Consider the following 26486-nt stretch of genomic DNA (forward strand, 5'->3'; position numbering starts at 1 on the left):
TTGAAAATCGAGCAACTGTAGTCATAACAAATGGAAATCTGAAACAGTGTGGATCACTTCCAGGACTGCAAACTGGAAGCATTGGATGATCCCATAAGGCTTTGATTTTCTTGTTGAACTACTAAATTTATTTTATTTTTATTCATTTTTTTGTTCCAGTAACAGCACCAATTTTATATCTTTCTTTAAACCTGTGGCATCACTCGTTGGACGTCACGTTCAAGCGATTAAAGTATAATTTGATATTTGAATGATGATCTAATGAGAAGAGATGGAACTACTGTACTGCATTTTATTACATAACGTGAATAGATGCACAACATTTGTACTGTATAATACTGGCTTGACCATATTAAAGATCCTTTCATGGTCTTTCATGTTATAGATCATAATTTTTGCAGAATTCCCCCAAATTTCCAGCGTCAGACCTAAACAGCTTACGGACACTTGCTATGGTAACAGTAATGCCATCTTGTTCCCTCCTACCGACTGTCAACTTCTGTAGTATGAGACTGAATTATGGACAGTGTCTGAAATGTACAAAAAACTGAGCAAATGTGTGGACAGTACAGTTTGGTCAGGCCTCATGCTTAAGATGACTCATCACATAAAGAATGTGAGTCACTTCAGGGCTCGCAAAATTTTAAAATCCCTGGTAGCCCTTCGGGCAGGCACTCTTTAGTTTTTGGTAGCCCGAAATAAATTTGAGTAGCCCGAATAAAAAATGATTATTTTTATTGTATAATATTGTAAAGGAAACAAAACATCAATCAAAAAATTGTTAAAACACAAATTACAACAACTGTGTAAACATTACAATCAACTCAAATATCTGGTTCTAATTAAACAGAATTTTCTGTGAACTTGTTAGAACTGTGTAGAACATGAATTAGTCTGTGTCAGATCCTGAATCTGAAATTTCCACTGAAGTCTCGGATGAGAAAATGCCACTCGACGTTGAGGGCATAGCATCTCCTTCATCAGCTTTCTCTTCCTGTGCATTGCCCTCCATTTCACTGCTCTTTGTTCTTGTCGGGGTTTTATGATCCAGGTGTCTTGAACCTTTTCCAGAAAACATCCAGAAACGAATCGACTTGTCAGGGCAAAAAGATTCAACTGTTTCCCCATTAATGGAGAGTTGCATGCAGTCATTCAGTGTTTCAGGGTGTAGAGAGGTACGATGTGTTGTCTTCACTCGATTCATGCAAGAAAATCCTCTCTCACAGATGGCTGTCGATGGACTAAGTGTCAGCATTAATTTCAGCAGCAACAAGATATGAGAGAGATGTTCTGGATTCTCAGAGAGGAGATCTCTGTACAAGCAATCTACTTTGCGACCCCGGCGTTCTGCAAGCCACACTTTTAGATCCATCCATTCTTGTGGAATTTTCTCTTTCTCGTCTGCATCTAGCAAACAGGCAAAATGTGTGACAAGATAATCCACCTCTTCATCCCCATAATTTGCTAGTTCTTCTCTGGGGTAGGGAAGAGTGGAAGGGTCAAAAACCTTGAAACAAGAGAGAGGCTTTTCATGGAGATTTTTAAATCTGTTGTCCATGTACTTGACTGTGTTGTCAATAATCTTCTGGATCTCTGCACCAAAGGTGTCTTTGTCTGTTCCCTCACCTCTTCTAGCAGGTCGCTGACTTTTTGTTAGCTGAGTTCCACAGTAGCAAATGCTACCATCCTGGTTCGCTGTGAACTTTGTGTCCAAGGTTTTCTGATATTCTCCTGGTTTTGTTTTTAGGCTGAGTAAGCGTGATGTTGTGCTCTCAACTAACTGATTTGTTCGTGTGATGTTTAGGTTATCATGCTGAAAATCAGTAGAGCACTTGGATAAGATGGTACTGTAGTCCAACATGAAATGCAGGAAGCAAACAAATTTCTCAGTCTTCATCTCCTGCACCACCCCCTTAGCCTTGGCTGCATCCTCGGCTTTGACATCACTTCCTTCTGCCATGTTCTCCATATGAACAACAGTGGGAGTGTAATTTTTTTCCACAGCCTTTAGACATCTCAGCCGGCTTGGAAGCCACCGTGTGCTCTTCAGCCCACTGAAATGTTCCAGCCTCTCATTTAGCAGTTCACTTATTTCTGTCAGCTCTCTTCGCTTCTTTGGGGAATAGTAGTACATCTTAAAGATGGTTTTCAGTGTATCTTCAAATTTCACCAGGTACTCACAGCCTTTCACGCTATCCAGCACGGCTAGCTCTAGTTTGTGTGCCACACAGTGGATTGTTATGATGTGGGGTATCCTCTGTTTCAGTCTCCCAGCTACTCCTGTTTTCTCACCCATCATCACTGCAGCACCATCAAAATTTGCACACACTACTTTCCATGTGTCCTCTCTGATACCCATGGTGTTCACTGCTTCATCAATAGCCTCTAAAATACCTGCAGCATTTGCACTCTTGACTGGCTGACATTTGATCATGTATGTGGCTATGTCACCATTATCCCTCACATACCTGACGTGAACCAACTCCTGTTCTATTATACCAGTGTCTGTACTGCCATCTGCAAGAATGGATAAGAACCTGCTTTCTTGAATTTCCTTTTCAATCTGGTCTCTTGAAGTTTGTGCTATTGCTCCAATAAACTCTCTGCAAGCATGGTCATTGAGGTAAGTGGAACCAAGATCTAGGCCATTTGCTTTCTGAAGTTTGCAAAGACTGCTAAATTTTGCCAGTGGTAGTTCACTCTTTGCCACATAGTACGCAGTTCTAAACAGCTTTTTCAGGACTTCTTGTTGTGCTTGGTTTATTTTTAGTATGGTTTTTGCAATTGGTGTTTGTTCTGGGACAGATGCTGCAGACTGAGCACCAATGCATTTCTTGTGATGCAGAGATTTCTCATGAGTTCTGATGGGGTCTTTCCTAAAATTACTGGTCCCAGTAACAAAGGCGCTTGTCGACTCAGCAATAGAGGGAAACTCACGACACACCCGGCAGAACATCATGTTATTTACCTTGTCATATTCCAGCCACAGAAATTCTTTTGTCCATGAATCCAAAAAACTGTGCTTTCTTTTTGCCTCGTAATCTGATTTATCATAACTTTTCCGCTTTGTGGTAGGCCTTTCTTTGCCTGTCCCTTCTTCATCCTGACCTGTCTTTTTTGGCTCAGCAGAACTAAAATACCTGCGTAAATCCATCTGTCTTTACACATGCCAGAGATTTTTTTTTTAAATTCTCTGCGCAGTCAACCTCTAGCACGTTTAAGCTTGCTCCGGGAGATTTCACGTGCCACGTTTGAAGAGTAAGCTAGTGAGTGATGTTGTGTCCTGTCTGACTATACCATATTGCACCACTAGAGGGTGGTGTCGTGAAATAAGAGGAAAGTGCAGTCGGGAAATTGTAGAGTTAGAATATAGTTAAGACGGCTATCTGATAACTCGATATGTCTCCCTGTTACCTCTACGATGTAAAGTTATGTGCTGCATTCATTAAAGAGCACTGTTCTTTGATGAGGACTCAGCTAATTACTCAGCTACATTTGAAAGAAAGCAAAGGCATTGTCATATATTTTTACTTCCTATGATAGCCCGACGGGCAGGGCTGAGATAGATTTTGGTAGCCCGACTGGAAATATCACTAGCCCTGGGACGTCGGGCTAGCGATTTTGCAAGCCCTGCACTTATTCAAAAAAATAAAGTAATTTGTAATAGGGCACGGTGGTGCAGTGATTGGCACTGTTGCCTCACAGGTCCTGGGTTTGAATCACCATTCAACCAGAATCTGTCTGTGTGGAGTTTGGATCTTCTCTCCATGTCTGTAGGGGTTCTCTCAGGTGCTCTGGCTTCCTCCCACAGTCCAAAGACATGCAGTTAGTGGGGTTAGGTTAACTGGTGATTCGAAATTGCCCATAGGTGTGAATGGTTGTGTTAGCCCTGTAATATACTGTCCAAGGTGTACCTGGCTGCTGAGATAGGCTCCAGCTCCCCCACGAGAAGCAAAAGAGGAGGAATGGATAGAATATATTAACAGATTATTTTTACTGTTTACATCCATTCATCTAAAAACAAATACTAACATCCATATCCATCAACAGGAAGAAATTTATGGAAGAGTTGTGTGAGAGGACAGATCTCAGATCTTCTTGTTCAGCCCTGTATCTAAAAAAAATGGCCGACGTATGAACTAGATTTTTAAGATTTTCAGATATGGCGCTTGTTTTTTTTTTTTCATAGTAGCCTAAATTTTGAGCCCTGAACGTTGACTCTGAGTTCAAACCCACACCCAAAGGAAGGGATGTAGAAATTAATGCAGGCAGTGTCTATCTTAAACGCTTTAGAATATGTCCCGAAAAGAGAATTTGATAACATGTGAAAAGAATCATTTCTCTTCCATGTGAGAGCCAAAGATATATTTGACTGGGGCTGTAAGAAGACTGTTTTGTGTTATTTAAGAATAGCAGAATGGACCACACAGTAGAAAATGTGCTGCTTCACTTGCTCTAGTTGGGGGAGAAAAAAACGGGAAAAAAGACTCTTTTAAAATGAAACTGACCTTCACCAGCCAGAGGGAATTAAGAGAAATTAGATCCTGGCCCAGCCCAAACTCTGCCTTTTGATGCAGTGGGTTCAGACTCAGCTTTAAAAAAGTACACAGGAAAAGATCTGAGATTCAGTCCCCTGTGGACATGGAAAAGAAACATTAATTCTTAGAGTGAGTCATACAGGAACATTGTCCAGTTAGTCATTTGATAGCCGATGTTAAACCTGAACCAGTTTCCTGCAACTTATCAAACAACGTTGTCCCTCAATTTAGCTCATTGTCTGCTCCTCTGCCTTCCTGCTGATGTCTGTGTCACACACAGGCAACACTAAGAGACTGCACTTTATTCTAAAGAAAGAACGCCTAACACAAACTCCACAGCACATAGTCACTGTGGTGACACGCCCCCTGGGTTCAGGGCCTGTGTAACTTCCCCTTTGTGCACAATGAGATATACACAAGCCCTTGCCCTTTTCCTGTGTCCAAATAAACAGTCCAAAAAGGGCTCTTTCGGTGGAACATTGCCTTTTGCGTATGTGTGTGCGTGCACACGTGTTGTCGTACGTTACGTAAGCTTGACTGTGGCCCTCAGCCCCCTTCATTAGGGCTGCTGTTCAGCCCCTGCTTCCTTTGGTCACAGTTCATTGACCTGTAGGCCCATAACAGACATGGGAATCGGATGTGTCATTCCAAGTGTGTGTGCGTTTCTGTCTCAGTGCTCCTCCAGCTGTGTAGCCAGGATATCTGGCTTCGCGTTTGCACATGCTTCACATTTTGTAAACACACTCTCAAAAACGAGTTGTTCTTGTAATTACTCGGAACTCAAGGACATCTCGATCTTGTGCTGTGTTTATCATGTGCATTGGTTTTGTCTTTGCATCCTGCATGATATCAGTGATCTTAAAATAGGACGGGCAGTTCTCCCAGTCGTGGTTAATACATTTAAACACCTGATTAAAATGTGGGACTTTTGGGCAGTTACATGTTCTTTCACAAGAATACCGAGTTGGTTTGTTGTTGATTAAGGATCCAAAGTCCTGTTGACATTATTTCTTCTCTAAGATTGCAAAACAGTTTTGCCTCATCACGATGGTCAGAGACACCTTCTCATCATAATGAAACCTTTCTGAGGCACAGCTGAGTTTCAGTTTTATTTCTCATAAGTAATTGACCACAACGTCGGCTGAGGAGCATGATGGCTTGGCAATAACAACCGTTGCTGTTCCAGCCTGCCTGGTGGTAATAAGGAGAAGAGATTATGTGCTGGATGATCCTTGATAATAAAGTGGACTCACACAGGGACCTTGGAGGGAGATGTTCTTATAATAGCAGGAAGGCTCTGTTGGTAGATTTATCCCTATACCAAAATGTGATGTAGTCTGTCAGCAGGCTCTCGCTCGTACCTCTTTAGCATGCTTTAGTTTTTCAGTCTAGCTTTTCTGTTTGTTTGTTTGTTTGTTTAGTTATAGCCATTAAATAATGTACTAAGCTGCTTGCTCACTAGTTAACATCCAGTCGTAAAAAATGTTACTAGTGAAAAGCAAGAATTTGATCACCTTAGCAGGTCATCTACTGATCGGAAGGTTGGTGGTTCGATTCCTGGCTTCACCTAGTCTGTATGCCAAATATCCTTGGGCAAGATACAAATTGCTCTCCGATGCATCCATCGGAGTGTGAATGCTAGTTAGAAAGCACAAAGAAAAAGTGCTTGTGTGAATGGGTGAATGCACAAGTTGTGTAAAGCGCTTTGAGTGCTCAGAAGAGTAGAAAAGTGCTATATAAGAACCAGTCCATCCAGTCCAACTCACCTCACAATTAACAAACTATAAATATATAAAATCAATGTCAAAAACATGTTTAGAGACATAAAAACAAAAATGAGTAAACTTATTAATAAATAGATCCTCATTCATACCTGTTGGAAATAAACTCTTTAAATGGAATATCCACAATAGCTCTCTCTTGTTCCTGATAAAACTGATATCTCTTTGACTGGGCTTAACAGCTTTAATACCTATAAAGAATAAAGATGAGCTACAGTGTTTTTCATTAAAATGTCTTGCAATCATTCCTTTAAATAGAACTTCTGTATTGTTTATTTCCTTTTATGGCTACGTTCACACTGCAGGCGAAAGCGCATCAAATCCGATTTTTTTGACGCTATGCGACCCATATCCGATCATGGTATGACAGTGTGAACAGCACAAATCCGATATTTTCAAATCCGATCTGGGTCACTTTCGTATGTGGTACTGAATCCGATACATATCCGATGTTTTAGAAAGCGACTGCTGTTTGAACGGTCATGTCGCATTAAATCCGTCTTTTAAGTCACTGACACAAGACAGACGGCAATTATCAGCTCTGGAGAAGCGCCCGATAAGACATCGCGAATGCTTCCTGGGCGTCCAGCGTAGATGTCAGTGAAACTGTTGGGAAGATAATGTTGGAGAAACGTGAACATTTTATTTATACTGTATAATCTGCAGATTCTGACAGGAATCTGCAACTATCCTTTGAAGCACCGCTCCTCTAAAACAGCAATAAGGATAATTATTTTGTTATTTACATTATTATGTAAATAACAAAATAACTTAAAGCAAAAACTGGGAAACGTAAAGTCCGAAGTCTTTATATTAAGGGCCATCAGTCAAACAATATTGTTTGCTCTGGGTCTAAACTTCTTTTGCGCATGCGGGCCGCTTTGAGTGTTCACACTAGAGCGTGTTTGCTGTCGCATTTTATTTGTAGTGTGAACGAGCAGACAAAAAAATCAGATTTGATCAAAAAATCGGAATTGAGCATTAAGACCTGCAGTGTGAACGTAGCCTTTGAGAGGACACAATATATATATATTTTATTAATAAAGCTTTTTACATAAATAATCTTGCCACTTATAGGGTCTTTAGATGATTTTAAGTGTATTGGTAATTTATGCAAGACCCAAATTCAAAATTACCTTTTAGGCTATGTAGGTTATATCACAGTTGTTGTTGGGCAATCATGTGAAGCTCTAACAACCCGAACCCTAATGTTTTACCTTTTTTCATAAGTTGCCGTTTCGTGAGGATTCTTTAAACATCTTTAAATCTGTAATGAGTCAGTCCAGACCCTTTGGTTTAACCAGCCAGCAAGCATCATCCCCTTGAATGCTGATTGTTCAGCCTATTTATGCGTTAATGGGTGATTGGTTTATTTGATTTTTTTCTGGAGTCTACTGTTTTATTTTTAACACAAACTCTTCTTTCCACCAGCTCTTTATCTTTCTCCGTGTCCCTTGGAAGTAGGTGAAGTTGTGCCAAACCTTTGGATATATACCTGCTGCCCAGTCTGTGAGTCAGCAAAACGATCCCAAAACCATGTACAACCTTTTTCCTTTTGTTTTTTTTTCTTTTTCTAAAGGCCTTGTTGAGTGAGATCTTGGCAAGAAGACACCATATACCAATCAAACATAACATGGCCTAATGTTGTGTTTGTCCCCTTTATGCTGCCAAAACAGCCCTAAACCAATCGAGGCATGGACTCAACACCTCAGACTCATTGGTGTGCTCCTCAAGCTATTTCTGCTTTGTGGCAGACCAGATCATCACACAGGCAACCTTCTTCCTTTGCATTAGTTCGAATGCCCACATGCCCATTGATGGTCCTTTAGTGGTGGACAGGTTGTAGCATGGACTGGTCTACAGCTATGCAGCCACATACGCAACAAACTGTGATACACTGTATAATCTGATGCCTTTTTATCAGAACCAGCATTTTATTTGTTATTTCTTTCAGCAATTTGAGCTACAGTAGCTCAAATTGGACCACGTGCACCAACCTTCACTCCCCATATGCATCAGTGAGCCTTGGCCACCCATCACCCTGTTATTGGTTTACCAATGTTCCTTCGTTGGACCACTTGTGATAGACACTAAACACTGCAGTCAGTGACCACTGCTCAGATCCTTACATTTGTCTGTTTTTCCTGCTTCTAAGACATCAACATTGAGGACAAAGTGCTTACTTGCTCCCTGTTATATCCCACCCACTAACAGGTGCCATGATGAAGAGATAATCAGTGTTAGTCATGTCGTCCGTCAGCGGCCATAATGTTGTGTTTGATCAGTATATAACTGACTGTGAGAATGTTAAATAGGATTTTAATTGTGTGGATCTTGAGTGTGATGCACGTTACATCTTCTCAAGTACAATTTTAATACTTTTCACAAACCTTCATTATGTCTTTGTTTGTAATTTGCAAAAACCAAAATGGAAATGTAAGTGTAGAGCTTGATGAACATAGCCTTGCAGTCATGGGACTAATCATGTCGCAGCTTAATCTTCATATTAAATACAGATGCTGTGTATGAGTGGACTGTATCATCGTAAACCTTCCAGCTTCTACTTAACGGCTTCTCAGTTTTATTTGTGGATTTTCCTCCCTATCATCTTGTTTTAGGAAGCAATTGCTTCCCACGTCCGACCTCATCACTCTGTCCTCAAGCGAAAAGGATGTTTGGTTTTGTTGCTTTTTTATCCTCTTTGTGTGTGTGTGTGCGTGTGTGTGCGTGTGTGTGTGTGTGGGCATGTGTGTCATTCATGTATTCAGATGTGTCTGCATTTGTGTGTTCTAGGTGACCTTTGCATGCACCCCAGCTCCCTCCAATGATCTGGTAAGTCCCCTCCATTTCCTCATTTCTTTTCCTCAAAAGAAACTTTTCCCACCCTGTCTGTCCATAGTTAGGAGGCATGGCTCCCCAAAACCACTGTATGGTTTCCTCTTGCTGAATTCCTTTTGGGAAGCCGAGCCCTCAGCCCAGTTAGTGCTCATTCCTCGAGCTCTGTGGGATTTCAGTCCACAAGAGGAAAAAAAAAAAAGAGTTGATGTAGGAAGTAGTAATGTTTACCTATTAGGGAGTCTGTTTGTTTAATTAACTCTCCTTTCCTTCCTCTGTATTGCCTCCTCTTCTCTCCCCTTTCTCCCCACTCTCACCTCCTTTCAACCTCCTCCCTTTGCCCCTCTTCTTCTCACTTTCGTTCACTTCACCTTCATCCTATCACCGCTCCTTCCTCACATCCAGCAGCGTAGAGGGACGGCTCCTTCTCGACACATCCAACACCTGGTGAGCATACTTTGACCTCCATGCTCTCTCCTCGTCCTCCTCATAACCCTCATGCTTTTTCGCTCTGTATCTTCCCCCTTTTTCCTACACGCCGCCAGTATCAAGCTGTCTGTCTGGGCAATGTCCAAACCTGTCAAGGAATAAAAAGTTTGTGGCTTCACTCATTTTGATTTATCACATACTAAACAAATCGAAGAGAGAGCGATGGCAGATATGAAGTATGTAATTGAGCTCAAAGTGATTTATCCCTTAAAGAACTAGTGTGTTGGGCAGATTTAACCTACTTCTTCATCGTGACATATTTTAGCTTTGTAAATGTGCAAACAAAGGATCAAAGTGCCTCAGAACAAGAAAGGGTTAATAATAATCTGCAGATTAGATTTTTTTAAATTCATCCCATAGACTGTAAATAAAACATGGTAAGTGCCTTAAACCTAAAGAGCGATCAAGGGGCTTTGGTCTCAAGAAGAAGTCTGGTTCTAGAGAAACCCGTGGCAACATATTATATGTAATGTATAAAACATTATGTTATGTTTATTTTGTAACATTATTGGTCAACAATAGAACAAAAGGTTCACAGCAACAAAACCTCTCACTAACCAATGGCTGAAATCACTGTGGTTGTGACCGTCTTTCATGTACAGTCTATGTTCTGGAGCTGTTCGCTTTAAATGGCCTGTATTTATATAGCGCTTTACTAGTCCCTAAGGACCCCAAAGCACTTTACATATCCAGTCATCCACCCATTCACACACACATTCACACACTGGTGATGGCAGCTACATTGTAGCCACAGCCACCCTGGGGCGCACTGACAGAGGCGAGGCTGCCAGACACTGGCGCCACCGGGCCCTCTGACCACCACCAGTAGGCAACGGGTGAAGTGTCTTGCCCAAGGACACAACGACCGAGACTGTCCAAGCCGGGGCTCGAACCGGCAACCTTCAGATTACAAGGCGAACTCCCAACTCTTGAGCCACGATCGCCCTGCCTTTAGGCTGAAATCTTGAAGGAGGATCGTGGTTCCACAACTTTAATGCCATACCTTTGCTCTCTGCCGTTTTATCTCAGTGTAAATTATATCTCCAGTGGAACATTAAAACAATGCACAGGTCAATGCGATGACATGATTTGACATCTTAATTTATTATAATTTACTTAACTTACTGTGTACAAGATTGACTAGAGAGTGTCCAGTTTACTGTGAGAGAAGAGATGAACAAGCTTTCAAAGGAGGCCTGAAAGGCAAACTTCAGGGACTTGAGGGTAGTCCATATCCAATGTGGACAGATAAGTAACTTGCTCATTTGTTATCATTATCAAAAAGGGCCCAAAGTACATCATTGTTAAAGTGGTAATGAGGTATAGATGAGCTTTGACTGTGTCTTATTGCATATTTGTTTTTTCTACAGGGATCCACCAAATCTTTAACCTACACCAAACAGAGAAACACCCTGCCAAGGTAACACCATTTCATTCATTTTCCACGTTGGGGAAGTTTCTACAGAAATCATTAAATACAAATGTAAATAATGTCTCTACACTGGCACAACGCTCTGCTTGCTCTGAAACTTGCACCATCTTATACCTGTTCCTTAGACAAATGTTTTTATTGCGTGACCTGCTTGTGAAGCACTACCCAGTTTCTCTCTTACGTGATGGTTTCTCTCCATTCATCCAGTTAGGAGCTTCTTCAGAGTGCGTCTCAGGGTCTGTGCTAAGCTACCACAAACAACCCACTGACCCCTGCTGTCTCTTTTCGGTTCCTCCAGGAGTTTCAGCGTGGACCGTGTGATGGAGCGAGTGATGGAACGAAACTACGACTTTGACCTCACCTACATCACCGAGAGGATCATCTCCGTCTTCTTCCCTCCGAAGCTGGAAGAGCAGAGATACCGGCTGAACCTGAAGGAGGTGGCTGCCATGCTCAAGTCCAAACACCAGGAAAAGTTTCTGGTGAGTGAAGAGAAATGCAATACACTCATCAGCTGAGTTATACCGTAAGTACAGAAGCCTTTGCAAGACATTGTTTACTCCTGGGAGCATTCAGCTAAATACATTTGAAGCATTTGAAGCATTGTTGCACAATACACTTTGGCATATAGCCACAGGAAGCGACAAAATAGAAACCCACAAATAAGCAGTCTGTTTGTTTTTTTTCTGTCACGCCCATAATAAAATAATAGTGATGACAGCTTGTTACTGTGATGCAGTGTAGTGATGATATAAAAAAAACAAACCTTTCTGTTTTCAGCTCCTGAATCTTTCTGAAAGGCGCCACGATATCACCCGACTGAACCCAAAGGTAGGACTTCCTGTAATTCTTCATGTTAAGAATTCACTTCAGAAACGTTCATTTAATCTGCTTCTCCCGTCTCCACCCACCATCAGGTCCACGACTTTGGCTGGCCCGACCTCCACGCCCCACCGCTGGATAAGATCTGTGCCATATGCAAGGCCATGGAGAACTGGTTGAACTCTGACCCCCAGCACGTGGTGGTCTTACACTGCAAGGTCAGACTTTAGGGGCCCTCTGAGGTTTCTCAGACGGACATCACACCATTTCCCAGGCTTTAAAACAGGCACATGCAATGTTCGATGTGGAGCAGCAGCTGCTCTACTCTGAGCCCCTCCCGGATGGCCGAACTTCTCACCCTATCTCTAAGGGAGAGGCCAGCCACCCTTCGGAGGAAGCTCATTTCTGCCGCTTGTATCCGCGATCTCGTTCTTTCGGTCACTACCCACAGCTCGTGGCCATAGGTGAGGGTAGGGACGTAGACCGACCGGTAAATTGAGAGCTTCGCTTTTACACTCAGCTCCCTCTTCACCACGACGGACCGGTGCAGCGTCCGCATTACTGCAGCTGCAGCCCCAATCCGTCTGTCGATCTCCGGCTCCCTTCTCCCATCACTCGCGAACAAGACCCCGAGATACTTGAACTCCTCCACTTGGGGCAGGAACTCATCCCCGACCCGGAGTGGGCACTCCACCCTTTTCCGGCTGAGAACCATGGCCTCAGATTTGGAGGTGCTGATCCTCATTCCCGCTGCTTCACACTCGGCTGCGAACCGTTCCAGTGCGAGCTGGAGGCCCTCACCCGATGAAGCCAACAGAACCACATCATCTGCAAAAATCAGAGATGAGATTCTGAGGCCACCAAAGCGAAAGCCCTCCGCCACTTGGCCATCAGAACTTATGTATCATTACAGCATGTGGAGTAGAAGTCCAGCCCATTCATCAGACCAGCCCACCTTCTTCCATTGGAGCAATGGAAGTAGGTGGGCTGGTCTGATGAATCACATTTCTTTGACATCAGCGTGGATGCTCAGGTGTGTCACTTACCTGGTGATCACAAGGCACCAGGATGCATTATGGGAAGAAAGCAAGCTGGTGGAGGCAGTGTGATGCTTTGGGTTATGTTCCAGGAGAAACCTTGGGTCTTACCATCCATGTGCACCACATTTATAAATCAGCAGCATTTGTGAATTCTAAAATCTCAACCAGCAGCTAGTATTAGGATTCAGCAAATTAATTTAATGAATAAAAGGAAAACGTTTTCTACTGTAGCGTACCATTCTAGAAGTGTGAAGTAGTATAAAGATGAAATAGTGAAGTGAAGCATATCCAAATTATACTTAGCAGTATCGGATCCCAACACTACCAGATGCCTGAAACAAGCCTGTGAAACTGTGAGCAGCAATATTATAGAAACAAATGGCTAGCTGACCTTTGGGCATGTGACGTTACAGTCTAGTATTTCTCTTGCTTGCTTGTGCATGTTTAATCAGACATAATTGCTCCGTAAAGAACACTTTATTAGATACTGCTGTTCACACAACTTGACTAGAACCAAAATTGCAGAGTGCACCATATAATTCAATAAGCTCCTTCCACCCATGGTAAAAAAAATTAACCATGCAATTAAGATCAAACTCTGTCATCCTGACATTTAACTTCCACGCCTTTGCACATCGTTTAGAGACTCTTTTCCATCGTCCAATCAGAAGAGAGGTGGTGATTTGAACGCTTGGACCATTACTGAACAGTCACCAGCTAATGCTGGTGGTGTCTGAGCTCCCAGACCTCGTCTAGATGTTTTATTTATTGGTTTTGGTCAGGAGAATTGAAATCCTAAAACCAGACTACTTCTGTGGTCTGCCAACTTTCCAGAACATTCCAGCTACAAGCAATCCTTTGCCAGCTGCAGATCACGCCAGGGACGTGAATAAACAAGTTGTTGTCAATGAAACGTCCTCCGCTGAGAGATCTGCTGTGCAAAACAAGCTTTAATTTGTGCTCAGCGTGTGGAGGTGCAGCCTCCCTACTGGGATCTGGAAGGGTCACTTCAGGAATTCGGAGCTGGAATGTCTTTGGAATGTGTCAGGAAGTAAAGAGCAACCAGTGTGAAAAAAACACCACAGGGAGCTTTTTAATTTGAAGTCAAGCAGCCTTTTTCACATCTCGCCGTGACACTCCCATGTGTCCTGCTCTTCTGCTTTGCTCCTTTTTTTTTTTCTATGAAAAATCTGTTAAAACCATCTGGTCTTATAAAGCGTGAAAATGAGCTGTCCATAACACCTGAGGGTGAGATCAGCACATCGTCATCATTTCTTTGTCCTCTCCCTCTTACAGGGTAACAAAGGTAAAACTGGCGTCATTATCGCAGCCTACATGCACTACAGCAAGATCTCTGCAGGGTGAGTATGTGTTTGTTAATGTCAGAGACAATCAGAGCAATCAATCAGAGTATCTGCACATTTAATGTGTTAAAGACTGTCTGGGGCAATAACCTGTTTACGTTCAGTTCCCAAAAGCAAACAAACACAGTTAAAACAGTCTAAAAGTGGTCAGTGTTGTTGTGCTCCCAGATGTTCCAATCAAGAGTGCTGTCCTGGCTTCCATTTGGGGGGAAAGAGATCATGTGCAGGGGCTGCAATGACTGATATGCTCCGCTGCATGAAACACTTGCTTTGTTTTGGTTGTTTAGTTTTACCTTTAGGATGTTGTGGCCCAGACTGGGGTGATCCAGTATTGTGATTGTGACAGATTACCACCACACGTCCCTCATGATTTGATATTATTGCAATGTTTAACATTATTGCAAGTTTTGCAGTATTGCTATTTATAACCTTTATTCAACTGTAAATTATAAAACCTAAAACATGCCATAAATCTTGCCATAAGTCGGAGTCTGTCTGCTACTGGTCTGTTATCAGTCTGCAATTGAATGGGAACAAGCTGGCTATTACATGCAGTCTGTTTGTGATGATACAGCAATTAACTGTGATAAATGGTTAAAAATCACATATATCATGTTGTTTACATGGACAGAAAGCCACATGTAATTATCACATTTGTGCTCTTCATCCTTCACGTTTTCTAAGAATATAACAGAATACAACCAGCCGACAGCCGGTTAAAGTCGAGTCCCCTCGAGTTGTGCTCGTAATGTCTCTGAGCAACTGCAGTCAGTCCACGTTTGCTCGACTAACATTATCTGAGGGTTTTGGTGCCCTCTGATTCATATTATACTAAGAATATTTTAATGTATTCAATTAAATGTCAATATTTGGTATCTCTATCGATATAAAATCGCAACATAAAATATCGCAATACTTTGCCGTATCGTTCTTTGTTTGGGCTCAGGTATAATAGACTGCAGCACATGCAGTGGAGGCTTGTACCCAACAAGCAATATTATCGGAGCATCGATGCGTCAGCACTTGAAGTTTGAAGCAACTAGCAAAAACATGTTCGGCTTAAATTCAGCTACTCAAACATGCATAACCTAAAATGCTTTTAAACATATTCCAGCAGTGAGGCTGATGTGTGCAGGTTTATGTACGTGCAGGACAAAGATTTCCATTCAGACTTGGATGATAAGTCATTTGATAAATGAAGCCCTCCGGATTTTGCACAGGAACAGTGGAAACTGGTTTATCCTGTGGCCAATGCCAGCTGTATCCTCTCCATGTACTTTCTGGCATCTAGAGAGTCTGGTGCAAGTCCCATGATGGAAATTGTTGGCTAAAAGTAAGTGTGTGTGTGTGTGTGTGTGTGTGTGTGTGTGTGTGTATGTGTGTGTGTGTGTGTGTGTGTGTGTGTGTGTGTGTTTGTATTTGTGCATTCATCTACAGGGCGGACCAGGCTCTCAGTACTCTTGCCATGAGGAAGTTCTGTGAAGATAAGGTGTCCTCGTCTCTCCAGCCGTCCCAAAACAGGTAGAGGCCACGGGATGATCTGAGTGGAAAATGAGTGGGTGTGGGGGTGGGGAGAAGTCATACTAAAGTTATTAAATGCATCATCCTTCCATCCTCTAGGGGAAAGAAATATATTTTAGGATTCTGGATTGGATTTATAGCTCAACAAATAATATAATGAATCAGAGCTCCATATCATTTAGCTGCCTCAGCTTCTGGCTCCCTGTCAGAGTTTTGGGCATTTAAATAGAACAACACAGCTATTGTCAATCTTGTTAGTAATAATCATGCTTTTCCTAGTATGAAAATGATTTTAAAAGGTGAAATGAAAGAAAGATGGAGCTTGTAAATTGAATAAAAAAGTGAATTTGGCTCCTTAGATGGAATATAATCCTTTCCCTTTGACATGGAATAGTAAGTACGCTTACCCCAGACACTTTAAAGGGGACCTCATTTGTTTTTCCTTATTTTCTGCCAAATATCTAATTTTACAGTATTGGATATTAATAATAATTCCATCCCCAAATACTCAAATAATCCTGTATAAAATGAATCCCTATGAGCAAAGATCTCAGGGTTCAGATTGCCCTGAATACTGGCTTCTACTGATGCGATGAGCTGACACTTTTACACGGTTATCTGCAGCATGCACAGAGCACCCGACTACCAAGCACCAGGTGCAGCTCTTCAGGAAGCTTACGTTTAGAAGAAAGTGGAATTTGAAGGCGGGTGTTTTTTAAAAATACAGGAGCTAAAAGGGGATATTTCACTGAGAGGGAGAATCCATGGGTTTCAGGAAGGTCCAACCAGCATAAGATATAGAAGTGTGAATCATTTAGAGCTACTCTACCAAAACTCTACATATATGTCCCCTTTAATAAAATGTTAATACTTCAGGAAAGAGTTTAGCATTTTCTGACTTATCTTTATGTGTATATAACATGTATTTCTGTATGCTTACAAAAAGAAACTAGAGCCAGAAGTTGTGTAGGGTGCAATCCACTTTAAACAGAGGGAACATTTCATACTTCTAATCAACAAACTGTCCATGTACATGCTGTAACTGGATTTAAGGTGGTTTTCTGATGTTGTGCTGTCTTACTTCAGAAAATGAAAAATGTATCACTCCCAGTCATTTTTACCTTCAATTATATAAACAGATTCAATTTGAGGTCAGCACAGTACCATAATAATTTTATTTTGTCTGCAAAATTCTTATTGAATTAGTTTCCTTTCATATTTGTCACCTGGTTGCCCGCTTCTTTTGGAGAACTGCTGAGTTGAGCTCTTTGCCTGCTGAGTGTGCAGCTTCACACATAGATACTTTTAAAAGAAACTCGCGTCTTACAACGATTAAAGGCCAACACAGAGCTCAAGGAAATGACAACTGATTCAGGAATATCGAATCACTTCCAGCTGTGTTGGAGACAAGAAGACAGATGGGAAATGGAAACGTGGAGTCCACACAGCCAGCGTTAGATATTCCTTGCTGCTTTCGTACCTGGCTCTCCGCTGTTGGGGGCTGTCTGACAGCAGCATGGCTCAGCGGCTGTTTTACATTTATCATTTGTCCTCAGAGGTGGTAAATGTAATTTTCCATGATAAGAACTTCTCATAATCCCTCTTTATATTCCAGGTATATATATTATTTTGGAGGCCTTCTGTCTGGGGCGATCAAGATGAACAGCAGCCCTCTCTTCCTTCATCAAGTACTCATCCCGTCGCTCCCCAACTTCCAGGGGGAAGGAGGTGTGTTTCCTGACCTTTTGGCCAAATCACTGAATAAAAATTTTATTTCTGCCTGTTCTTAACCCCAAATCTCTCTCTCATACTCAGTGTGGAATTTTGATTCTGCATTTTGAAGCTTCAGTTTTAACAGTTTGAGCATTACTGTCTATTTAGATAAAAAAAGGCATGCGCTTGAAAAGGTGTCAACTGAGCAAACGTAGTCGAGAGGTCCAGTTCAGCAAAGCCTAACATCAAAGCCAAAACAAAATCCAACTGGATTATTATAAAGTACTAAAAGTATATTTGTTTAGCTGAAGAGATCCGAATCGTTGCTGTAGTTGTGTTCATTTTATGGTCGAAGTCAGGCATTGGGGATGGCCTCAAGTGGCCATTGGAGGAACTGCAGTTCACCCCTCAGGGTGTACCCCGCCTCAGCTGCGCTTTTCTCACTTGCTAAAATACAAGTGAGAAAAGTGTAAACAGACTTGAGGTATCTAATCTCCTGTCTGATTATCTCCAGTCCGTCCTCACTCTGCTTCCTTACGCAGATAAAATGCACATGCGGCGCCATGTTTTTCTTGGCTAGGTGCTGGGACAGTGTTATTGAATGCAGATGACATGCACGGTCACATACAGCCTCTACCCACACACGTTAATCTGATGATCGAGTCCACAAGGAGTCAGCGCATTCCTGTCTTCGTGCTGATAGTGCCTGCCATGTCTAAAATCTCTCTCTCCTCTTTCCAGGTTACTACCCTTTCTTGAAAATCTACCAGTCCATGCAGTTGGTCTACACTTCAGGCATATAGTGAGTCTATCTTTCTGTCGTGAGGCCAACTGATAGCCCGGATAAGCTGAATGTATTTGTTTGCTCTGGGATGTTTTCTTTCATGCGCTGAAGTTTCAGCATCATCACAGCGTAATTAAAGAGACGGGAGTAAAGGGATGCGTTTCTTCTCCTTTACTCCGCCTCCTATCATGTTTTCATTTTTACCTCAAGGCTTTTTCCAGGTTTAAAAGTGTTGAGAGAACATGGTCACAGATTGTGGTAGTATAAAACAAGTGTAAACAATCGATCTTTCACACTCCTTACACCCCCATGTACACCCCCATGCTTTCCGTGGATACGTAACAGGCTCGTTTGTGTACCCTTTATTGTCCACAGTGATCTTCAAGGCACTGGAGGCAGAAGACTGTGTGTGACCATTGAACCAGCACTGCTGCTAAAGGGTGACATCATGGTGAGTCATATGGGAAGGAAATGACAACCAGAAGCCCCCAGTTATGGGTGGGGGTGGGATTATGACTAAATGACTTAATTTATGTTCAACAAACATGAAACAACTGTGGTAAAATCTCTAAAATATACATTTTGGTCTGGAAAAGTTTCTTTTCCCTTTGTTAACACGGAGTCATAATTTGTTTTGTGTGCTCCGCCATTTCCAAAGTTGTAGGTGTCACTCATGTGGAACACAAATCCCTTTATTTACTGCGCCAAGCTATCATTATCCCACATGCACTTTATTCTGCAGCTCTTTTTCCTCACTCTCTGCTACCCTCTGCAGGTCAAGTGCTACCACAGGCGAGCTCAAAGTGCTGACAGAGACACCGTGTTCAGGCTGCAGTTCCACACCTGCACCATCCACGGATCCCAGCTGTGGTTTGGCAAAGGGGAGCTGGACGAAGCGTGTACTGGTGCGTCACTCTGGACCACTCTGGGAAATTCGTTGGCGGTGTTAATTTAATGATTATTAATGATTAGCATTTAAATACAGCACTCTGATTATAGTTCTAAGAAGGTTACCATAACAACTCAGAGGAACCTGTTTCAAAACCTTGATTAAGACAGCTACGTGTAGTATGTGCAGTTCAGTAAAAGTGCATGCACTCTAAAATTTAAGCTAATTAAAGCAAAATGACAATTCAGGAATTTTCATTTTAGAAAAAAGAAAATAAAAGATGTTGTTTATCTGGACTATGCAGCCTATTCTGCCACAAAACTAGCTGCACATGAAAATGAAGCTTACTTTTCTTTGCTTTGTGCTCAAAGAAAGACATTTTGCTGTAGCTGCATGCCTGTTTTTCAGTTCAGCGACTTTACAGTCCACATTATTAAAATTTAGGTGGCATATTTTAAAATTATTGATTCAAGAATGAAGATGTTAAATAGAAATCGTGACAAATGGATCCACAGATTTCTGTACAGTCAGTTCTGCTTGGCTTCACTTGACTGAATTTGATCAGGAACACATTTCTTTGGCGTTTTGTGTTTGGTAGCTTCTAAGCTTGCAGGTGCCTGTGCACACTGTGTAGAGCACCGCCTGATGGGTCAAAGTTTGAGAAACTGAAGTGATAAGTAGAAAATTTGCAGGTATTATATTATATTGATAATAGCAAAAGAGCCAGTAATATGCAGTGTCAGCTGAGAGCCCAAAAATCACTGTTATCCAATATGTACATCCAGCCTTTTCGCTTGCACACAGACATTTCTGTGCATTTTGATGATGTTATGTACTGTAGATGATGACATTTACACGGATTTCAGTTTTATGTTGAGAAATGTTATTCTAAAAAAGTCCCATAGTTTGTGCTTTTCAGATTGTTGAACCACTTCGAGCTTTACTTTTGAGAAACTGCCTCTCTAAGAAGCTCTTGTTATACCCATTCATGTTACTGTCATGTTGCCAGTTAAACTAATTAGTTGCTAAGAGTTCCTCCAGGTGTGTTTTATGCTATGTTTTATGAGTTTATGAGATTTCAGCATCCCAGCTTTTTGGAATTAGCTTAGTATAAAAATAATCTCACTTTAAACATTCAGAAACAAATGATAAAGCTCCCTACATGCCCGATTTTGCTTCTGTGGATACTTTGAAATTGTCACTCTGGCACGACTTGTTAGTGGTGGTTGGATAATCACCACTTACAACTAACTGACATAATAGCAGCTCTTTGAATTGGCATTGTGGGAATATATTCACAGCGGTTTGGCTTCTTAATGTCATGGTTAAATAAATCCCACAATAGTAGTAGCTTCATCCACATTGAGGATATAATAGCAGCTCGCTGGAGGAGAGGGTAGTGAGCGTGAGCTGTGCTAATACCGTACATCGCCAAATATCCCACAGAGAGATTGAATCATATCTAATAAGTGCTTATCTGCTGCCTAAGCCCATAATGAATATGCTCATTACTTCATTTCCGCATCGTTTTTTTTTCCTGAAATGACAGAATATGTGTGGAAGCATGTTCTTAAAGCTCTGTGGCAGTCGATCCGTTACACATGAACACATGACTGTGGGTAAATACAACTCCAAACACATCTGTGAAACGCATTAGTGTGTTTGATATCCTGAAGCAGCAGTTTGTTTCCTTCAGATATACTCTACATGTCTCAAAAGCACCAGTATGCTTTCATGAATCTGGATCTCATGTGGAGATTACGCCGATATTTCAATTCAATTCAACTTTATTTATATAGCGCCAAATCACAACAAAAGTCACCTCAAGGCGCTTCATAGAGACAGAGAAAAACCCAACAATCATGTGACCCCCTATGAGCAAGCACTTTGGCGACAGTGGGAAGGAAAAACTCCCTTTTAACAGGAAGAAACCTCCAGCAGAACCAGGCTCAGGGAGGGGCGGGGCCATCTGCTGCGACCGGTTGGGGTGAGAGAAGGAAGACAGGATAAAAGACATGCTGTGGAGGAGAGACAGAGATTAATAACAGATATGATTCAATGCAGAGAGGTCTGTTAATACATAGTGAGTGAGAAAGGTGACTGGAAAGGAAAAACTCAATGCATCATGTATATTTGTAGACTGTGGGTATATTTCTTAAGCTAGGAACAAAAATATTTATCCTGATCGCGGGGAATATCCTTTTTCCTTCTCCCCAGATGAGCGTTTCCCATCTGATGCCACAGTGGAGTTTGTCTTCTCCTCCGGACCAGAGCGGATCAAAGGTTAGTTCACAGTTTCTTCTGGGAGGGATAATAATAAATAATCAAGCCACCCACAGTCCAAAGACATACAGTTGGTGGGGTTAAGTTAACTGGTGATTCTAAATTGCCCGTAGGTGTGACTGTGAGTATGAATGGTTGTTTGTTTGTTAGCCCTGTGCTGGGATAGGCTCCTACAAAAAGGAAAAAAATGTTTTGATTATATTTTGAGGAACAGAACTACACGGTAATATATGTCTTCTCAGGCCGTGAATACCACAAGAATGATCCGGCTGTCACAGTGGACTACAACACCGCTGACCCCGTGGTTCGCTGGGATTCCTATGAAAATTTTAACCAGCGATACCAGGATAGCCTGGAAGGTAACCGATGTCTTCATAGTCGTCATGGTGGAGCGGTAGAAGCCTTTAACAGCAGCACTCATGGTGCTAGCCATTATTAAGACAGAGTTCAAGTATACTTAAGTCTACTAAAGCTCCAACAGTAGCTGATGTTTATTGTGAGATTAAAAACTAAGTTTATCTATCATTGCGTCGTAGATATTGCCCACACCAGAGGTCCTCTGGATGGTAGCCTCTACGCTCAGATAAAGAAGCGGCGAGGTCCAGGCTCTGGTTCTCTCACCTCAGCCAACGGCAGCATCGCAGGGGGAGTAGCTGCAGAAGACAGGCCCGATCACCGCATCACCCAAGGCTCTGACTCCGGCCTTTCAGCACATTCCCTCCATTTGAACCAGTCTTCTATCCATCCAGACCATCAGGAGGAGTCCAATCGTCCGCCGCCGCCCACCAGACAGGAAAGGGAGGAGCTCGAACGTCTTCTCGGCGGCATCGAGGGAAGCCGAGATGGAGAGCGAGAGACCGCCATTTTGGATGATGGAGATTCTATTCAGTCTGAGAGAACGGGCACGCTGAGGCTCAGTCGGTCTTGTTCCTGCCGGGATGGTTACCGGTCGCAGCGCTGTGCAGAGCCAGGATGCGACCGCACCCTTCTCATGCCTAATGGCTACTGCCTCGATCGGGCTCCAGGGACCAACGGCCATCACGGGGCTCCTCCTTCAGCTAGCCCCAACCCCGCTGCTCCACCATCACACATGGATCTGTGCCAACACTATAGCCCCCACTCCCACCAGTCCCTCCCACCTCCAGATCTGGTGTGGGACCGTCAGAGTGGCTCGCCACACTACCTGCACCGCTCCTGCTCAGAGGCTCCGTCATCGCGTCATACCTGTCCTTACCCATCAGCAGACCTTACCCCTCATGCTCACAACCACCCCCATCACCACCCTATGTCTGCCCCAGGTCGCCTTTGCTATCGGGAAGATGAGTACACACCCTATCACCACCCTCCTCCACCTCACAGCCACCACCATCCCCACCAGCACCAGAAACCAGCCACCAGCCCTACTTACCATGACATCATGCTAATGGATGGTCTGCCGCCCTCTGGCTGTCCCTGCAGAGACTGCAGCATGAGGAGAGAGGACTCGGTGGCCTATCACACCCTCAGGATGGAGCGTGGCGACAACTTCCATTGGGACAGAGAGGCGGAGCTTCATCAGAGGGAGGTGGGGCTTAGGAGAACGAGGGAGGAGTTACCCAGGGGGTCAGAGCTCCACTGGGAGAGGGACCCAGGGCTGAGACGAGGCAGAGAACTGTCCCTTCACTGGGAGCGAGACAGGGAGGCGGAGCTGCAGTGGGAGAGGGACAGACAGGCTGAATATTGGCACAGGAGAGCCACCGTAGCCTCCTATGGCCCACAGGGCCAAGATCTTCTAGCCTTTACCTTTGACCCCTTGCCATCAGGTCACCCAGCTTATCCAGAGGCATCGAGGTCCCACGCTCATTCCCACCTGGACATGAAGTACAGCAGCAGCAGCAGCGGTTACCAGACACCACGTCAGGTGTGCCCCTGCTCACCTTACCAACCCTCGCCATCTGAGAGCAGGGGCTACGCTTCAGGCTACCAGTCCGAGTCCACATCCCCGCTGCCTCCTGCTTCCGCTGTGATGGGCCACTGCGGCCATAGCAGCGGACCAGCAGAGCATAACCACAACCACCATCATCACCATCCAGACTCACAGCAGTCATACAGCTCTGACTCACACACTGGTGAGTCACATTAAAAAAAAAACACTCAGTAATGTAGGAATAATGAGGAACAGCATGCACTGAAAATTTGGTTTTAACTTGATACATGCCTTAAGCACAGACTGGGTTTTTACAGGGAACTTGCATAAGAATCAGCTGGGAACATATTAACTAAGTAACAGCTGATGCTGTTTACTGAGGTCATTTTTAGTAAAAATGCTTCATTGTTTCCATCCTCTGTCAGATGGCCTCCGTAGTTCTGGTGAAAGCGTGGGCTGGAGGGATCACATTACCCATGGTTCTTTTAAGAGGGTGCACAGAAACGGCCATGCCGCGTGTTCCACACCATCCGACATGTCTGGATCGCCCACTCCCGTTCACACCAGCAGTCCTCTACGCACACAGGAAAGGTATTCCACTGCTACCCAACCTTGGTAGTGTCGGATGAGCTGTTTCTCACAACCGTAGTGGAAATAAATATGTAGCTATGACAGTGAATCATAAATAATGTTAGTCTAATTAGAACACCATAGTCAAAAGCTTATTTCTTTCTATTGGAATTTATATTTGGTGGCATGGCTCATGGGGAAAGTATGATGAAGACACAGCACAGAACAGAGCGGTCAGACGCCATGAAGGAGCGGGGGTGCCAGCTAACATGCAGCTTGTTTTTGGGATCACTCGCTAATATCCTGGTGATGTGATGTTCACATATGGGGACACCAGGTCCTAGGAGGTTAAATGTGGGGTAAAAATAACAGTAAACGTGACAGTCAACACACAAAGGTTCAGATAGTTCTCATAGTGGATGTTTGAGGTTTACTTTGTCATGCTCCAAAAAGAAAAAACACATTTCAGTGTCCTACATACTGAACTGGATGGAAACAAAGTAATCACCCTGACGCCCTAGTATCAATTTATTACCAATACCAGTGTATCGATCTGCCCAACTCTAATTTACAGACTGTTGTTGAAAGAAAAGGGGATTTTCTTCTGTTCAAGCATTTCACGCAGGGTGCCCATGTTGGGGGCTTTGGGTTTGTATTTGTTCTTGATTAATTTACATATACAGTATATCGCTCAGGTGTTTTTAATATATGAGAGTTCACTCTGATATTACAGTGAAGAAATTGCTAGTCTTTAATAATAATAATACTCACATGTGTCCATTTTAGCCCCAGTCCAGGAAGGAGAGAGTATGATATTCGAACCACAGACATCATCAGTGACTACGAGGCTCCCCAGACTCACGAGGCCCACTGTCACACTAACGTCATCCAGGAATCACCAGACAGGCAAAGAAGCAGCACAGAGCGCCTGGAGCCACACACCAAAGAAGCACAGTCACACACAGCCTCACCGAAACAAACAGAATCCACCAATCAGTGCCCTGCACCAACAAACCTGTCGCCAGCTGCTCCTCAACAGCAGCACTATAGCTCAGATATGTCCTCAGCTCGTGATTCTGTGACACCAACCACCACAAACCAAGCACACTGCCAGACACCTTCTTCCCCTGTCCATACCTCGCCTATATCAGATGCACACCCTCATCCCACTGGCCCACTGCAGACCTTTTCTCCTGCAGGAGCTGGTGGTCCACCATCTGAAATGTCACAGCCTCAGAGCCACACCCAAGCTACCAGCTCTGTGGGACCATCTGTAGCACTGGTTAATGGATCCTCTCCGACCAGGGAGTCTCACGCAGAGGTTCCTAAACACACCAGCACCACCAACCCAACATCTTCTCCTGCACCATCATCCCCACAGCCTGGGCCCAGCAGCATGGACGGCTCCCCTGTGTCTGATGCACCAGTTCCCGGATTCGCCACCTTGGGTAGAAGGTTGATGCTGAGTGGGTCCGACCCCCACAACCACCTAAACCACACGCACGGGCCCCCACATCACAACTACCAAGCCAGCACGGAGCACAGTGCAGCTGTGGACACCAACAAGAGGCCCTGCTACTCTCCTCACACCCCACAATCCTATTCGAGCTACACCACAATCTCCATCCCTCTTCCTCACCCTCAACCCCCCTTGCCAGAGAAGCGGCATTTGCCCGGACATTCGGGTTCACCTAGCAATGGGGTAAAGCCAGCTGTGGGTCACGTGCCTGCCTCCACTGCTCCTCAGCATCAGCACCACGTCACGTTTTCTCCCACGGTGGGGGAAATTGCACCCCCTGCTGACCAAAATGACCAAGTAGAGGCAGAAACTGCAAACCGGGTCAGTGTGAAGTTTGTCCAGGATAGTTCCAAGTTTTGGTATAAGCCCAGCATCTCTAGAGAGCAAGGTAAGCTCTTTAGTTCATACTTGTTTCTTTTTCTTCAAAAGCCTACATAAGTAAATTTCCTAAATTATCACTGTGCTTGGGCACAGCAATCGCAGCACTGAAGGAGAGGGAGCCTGGCACTTTCCTAATCAGGGATAGTAACTCGTTCCAGGGAGCCTATGGGCTGGCTCTGAAGGTGGTTACACCTCCTCCCAATGTCAGCAACCACAGCAACAAAGGTGAAAAATGATTGCCTCCATCACATAGATGTCTCATTTTGACAGATTTGTCCCTCTGCTCTGTTTTTGTTCCTTTATAACTTTTTATGAATCTGGTTTTACAGTGAGCGACCCTCTGGAGCAGCTGGTGAGACATTTTCTGATTGAAACTAGTCCTCGAGGAGTGAAGATTAAAGGCTGTCAGAACGAGCCCTACTTTGGTACGTTTCATTCCATCTATTTCCAGTTAGAAATGGGCATTCCTGTGCACCTTGCTGTCTCAGATCTATTAATGATTTCCTCTGTTTTTTCACAGGGAGTCTGTCTGCACTCGTTTACCAGCACTCCATCACACCCATCTCTTTGCCCTGTGCTCTTAAAATCCTTGAGAAGGGTAATGGAATATTTGAAGGCC

The 26486-nt window shown here is 43.5% G+C and overlaps 2 protein-coding genes across 5 annotated transcripts in view; one reads left to right on the top strand and one right to left on the bottom strand.

Moving 5' to 3' along the window:
* The window catches only part of tns2a (tensin 2a), a 63585-nt gene that overhangs the window by 30601 nt on the left and 6498 nt on the right, over nt 1–26486 (top strand). For 3 of the 4 annotated variants that reach the window (XM_086278813.1, XM_086278814.1, XM_086278816.1), the window contains exons 4-23: nt 9113–9151; nt 9560–9601; nt 11014–11063; nt 11374–11557; nt 11856–11906; nt 11993–12115; nt 14234–14298; nt 15739–15822; nt 17438–17550; nt 18277–18337; nt 18695–18770; nt 19095–19224; nt 21426–21491; nt 21734–21850; nt 22028–23599; nt 23823–23988; nt 24754–25874; nt 25961–26092; nt 26197–26292; nt 26388–26465. In XM_086278813.1, coding sequence (XP_086134939.1) covers nt 9113–9151; nt 9560–9601; nt 11014–11063; nt 11374–11557; nt 11856–11906; nt 11993–12115; nt 14234–14298; nt 15739–15822; nt 17438–17550; nt 18277–18337; nt 18695–18770; nt 19095–19224; nt 21426–21491; nt 21734–21850; nt 22028–23599; nt 23823–23988; nt 24754–25874; nt 25961–26092; nt 26197–26292; nt 26388–26465 — 4366 coding nt within the window. The remainder of the gene's footprint in view (nt 1–9112; nt 9152–9559; nt 9602–11013; nt 11064–11373; nt 11558–11855; nt 11907–11992; nt 12116–14233; nt 14299–15738; nt 15823–17437; nt 17551–18276; nt 18338–18694; nt 18771–19094; nt 19225–21425; nt 21492–21733; nt 21851–22027; nt 23600–23822; nt 23989–24753; nt 25875–25960; nt 26093–26196; nt 26293–26387; nt 26466–26486) is intronic. The other variant, XM_086278815.1, reaches the window with a different exon arrangement.
* LOC147305326 (zinc finger protein 862-like) lies at nt 760–3478 on the bottom strand. Its single transcript, XM_086278817.1, has one exon. It carries the CDS (start codon nt 3152–3154, stop codon nt 890–892), a length of 2265 nt encoding a protein of 754 aa, XP_086134943.1. The 5' UTR covers nt 3155–3478; the 3' UTR covers nt 760–889.

This window comes from Aulonocara sp. 'chitande type north' Nkhata Bay, linkage group LG20 (genome assembly GCF_057382095.1).
Source record: "Aulonocara sp. 'chitande type north' Nkhata Bay isolate Kocher_YH1m ecotype deep benthic linkage group LG20, A_spYH_male_GT1.1, whole genome shotgun sequence".
NCBI lineage: Eukaryota > Metazoa > Chordata > Actinopteri > Cichliformes > Cichlidae > Aulonocara > Aulonocara sp. 'chitande type north' Nkhata Bay.

Coding starts and splice junctions, on each gene's coding strand:
- LOC147305326 (XM_086278817.1), bottom strand. CDS start 3,154: ATGGATTTACGCAGGTATTTTAGTTCTGCTGAGCCAAAAAAGACAGGT.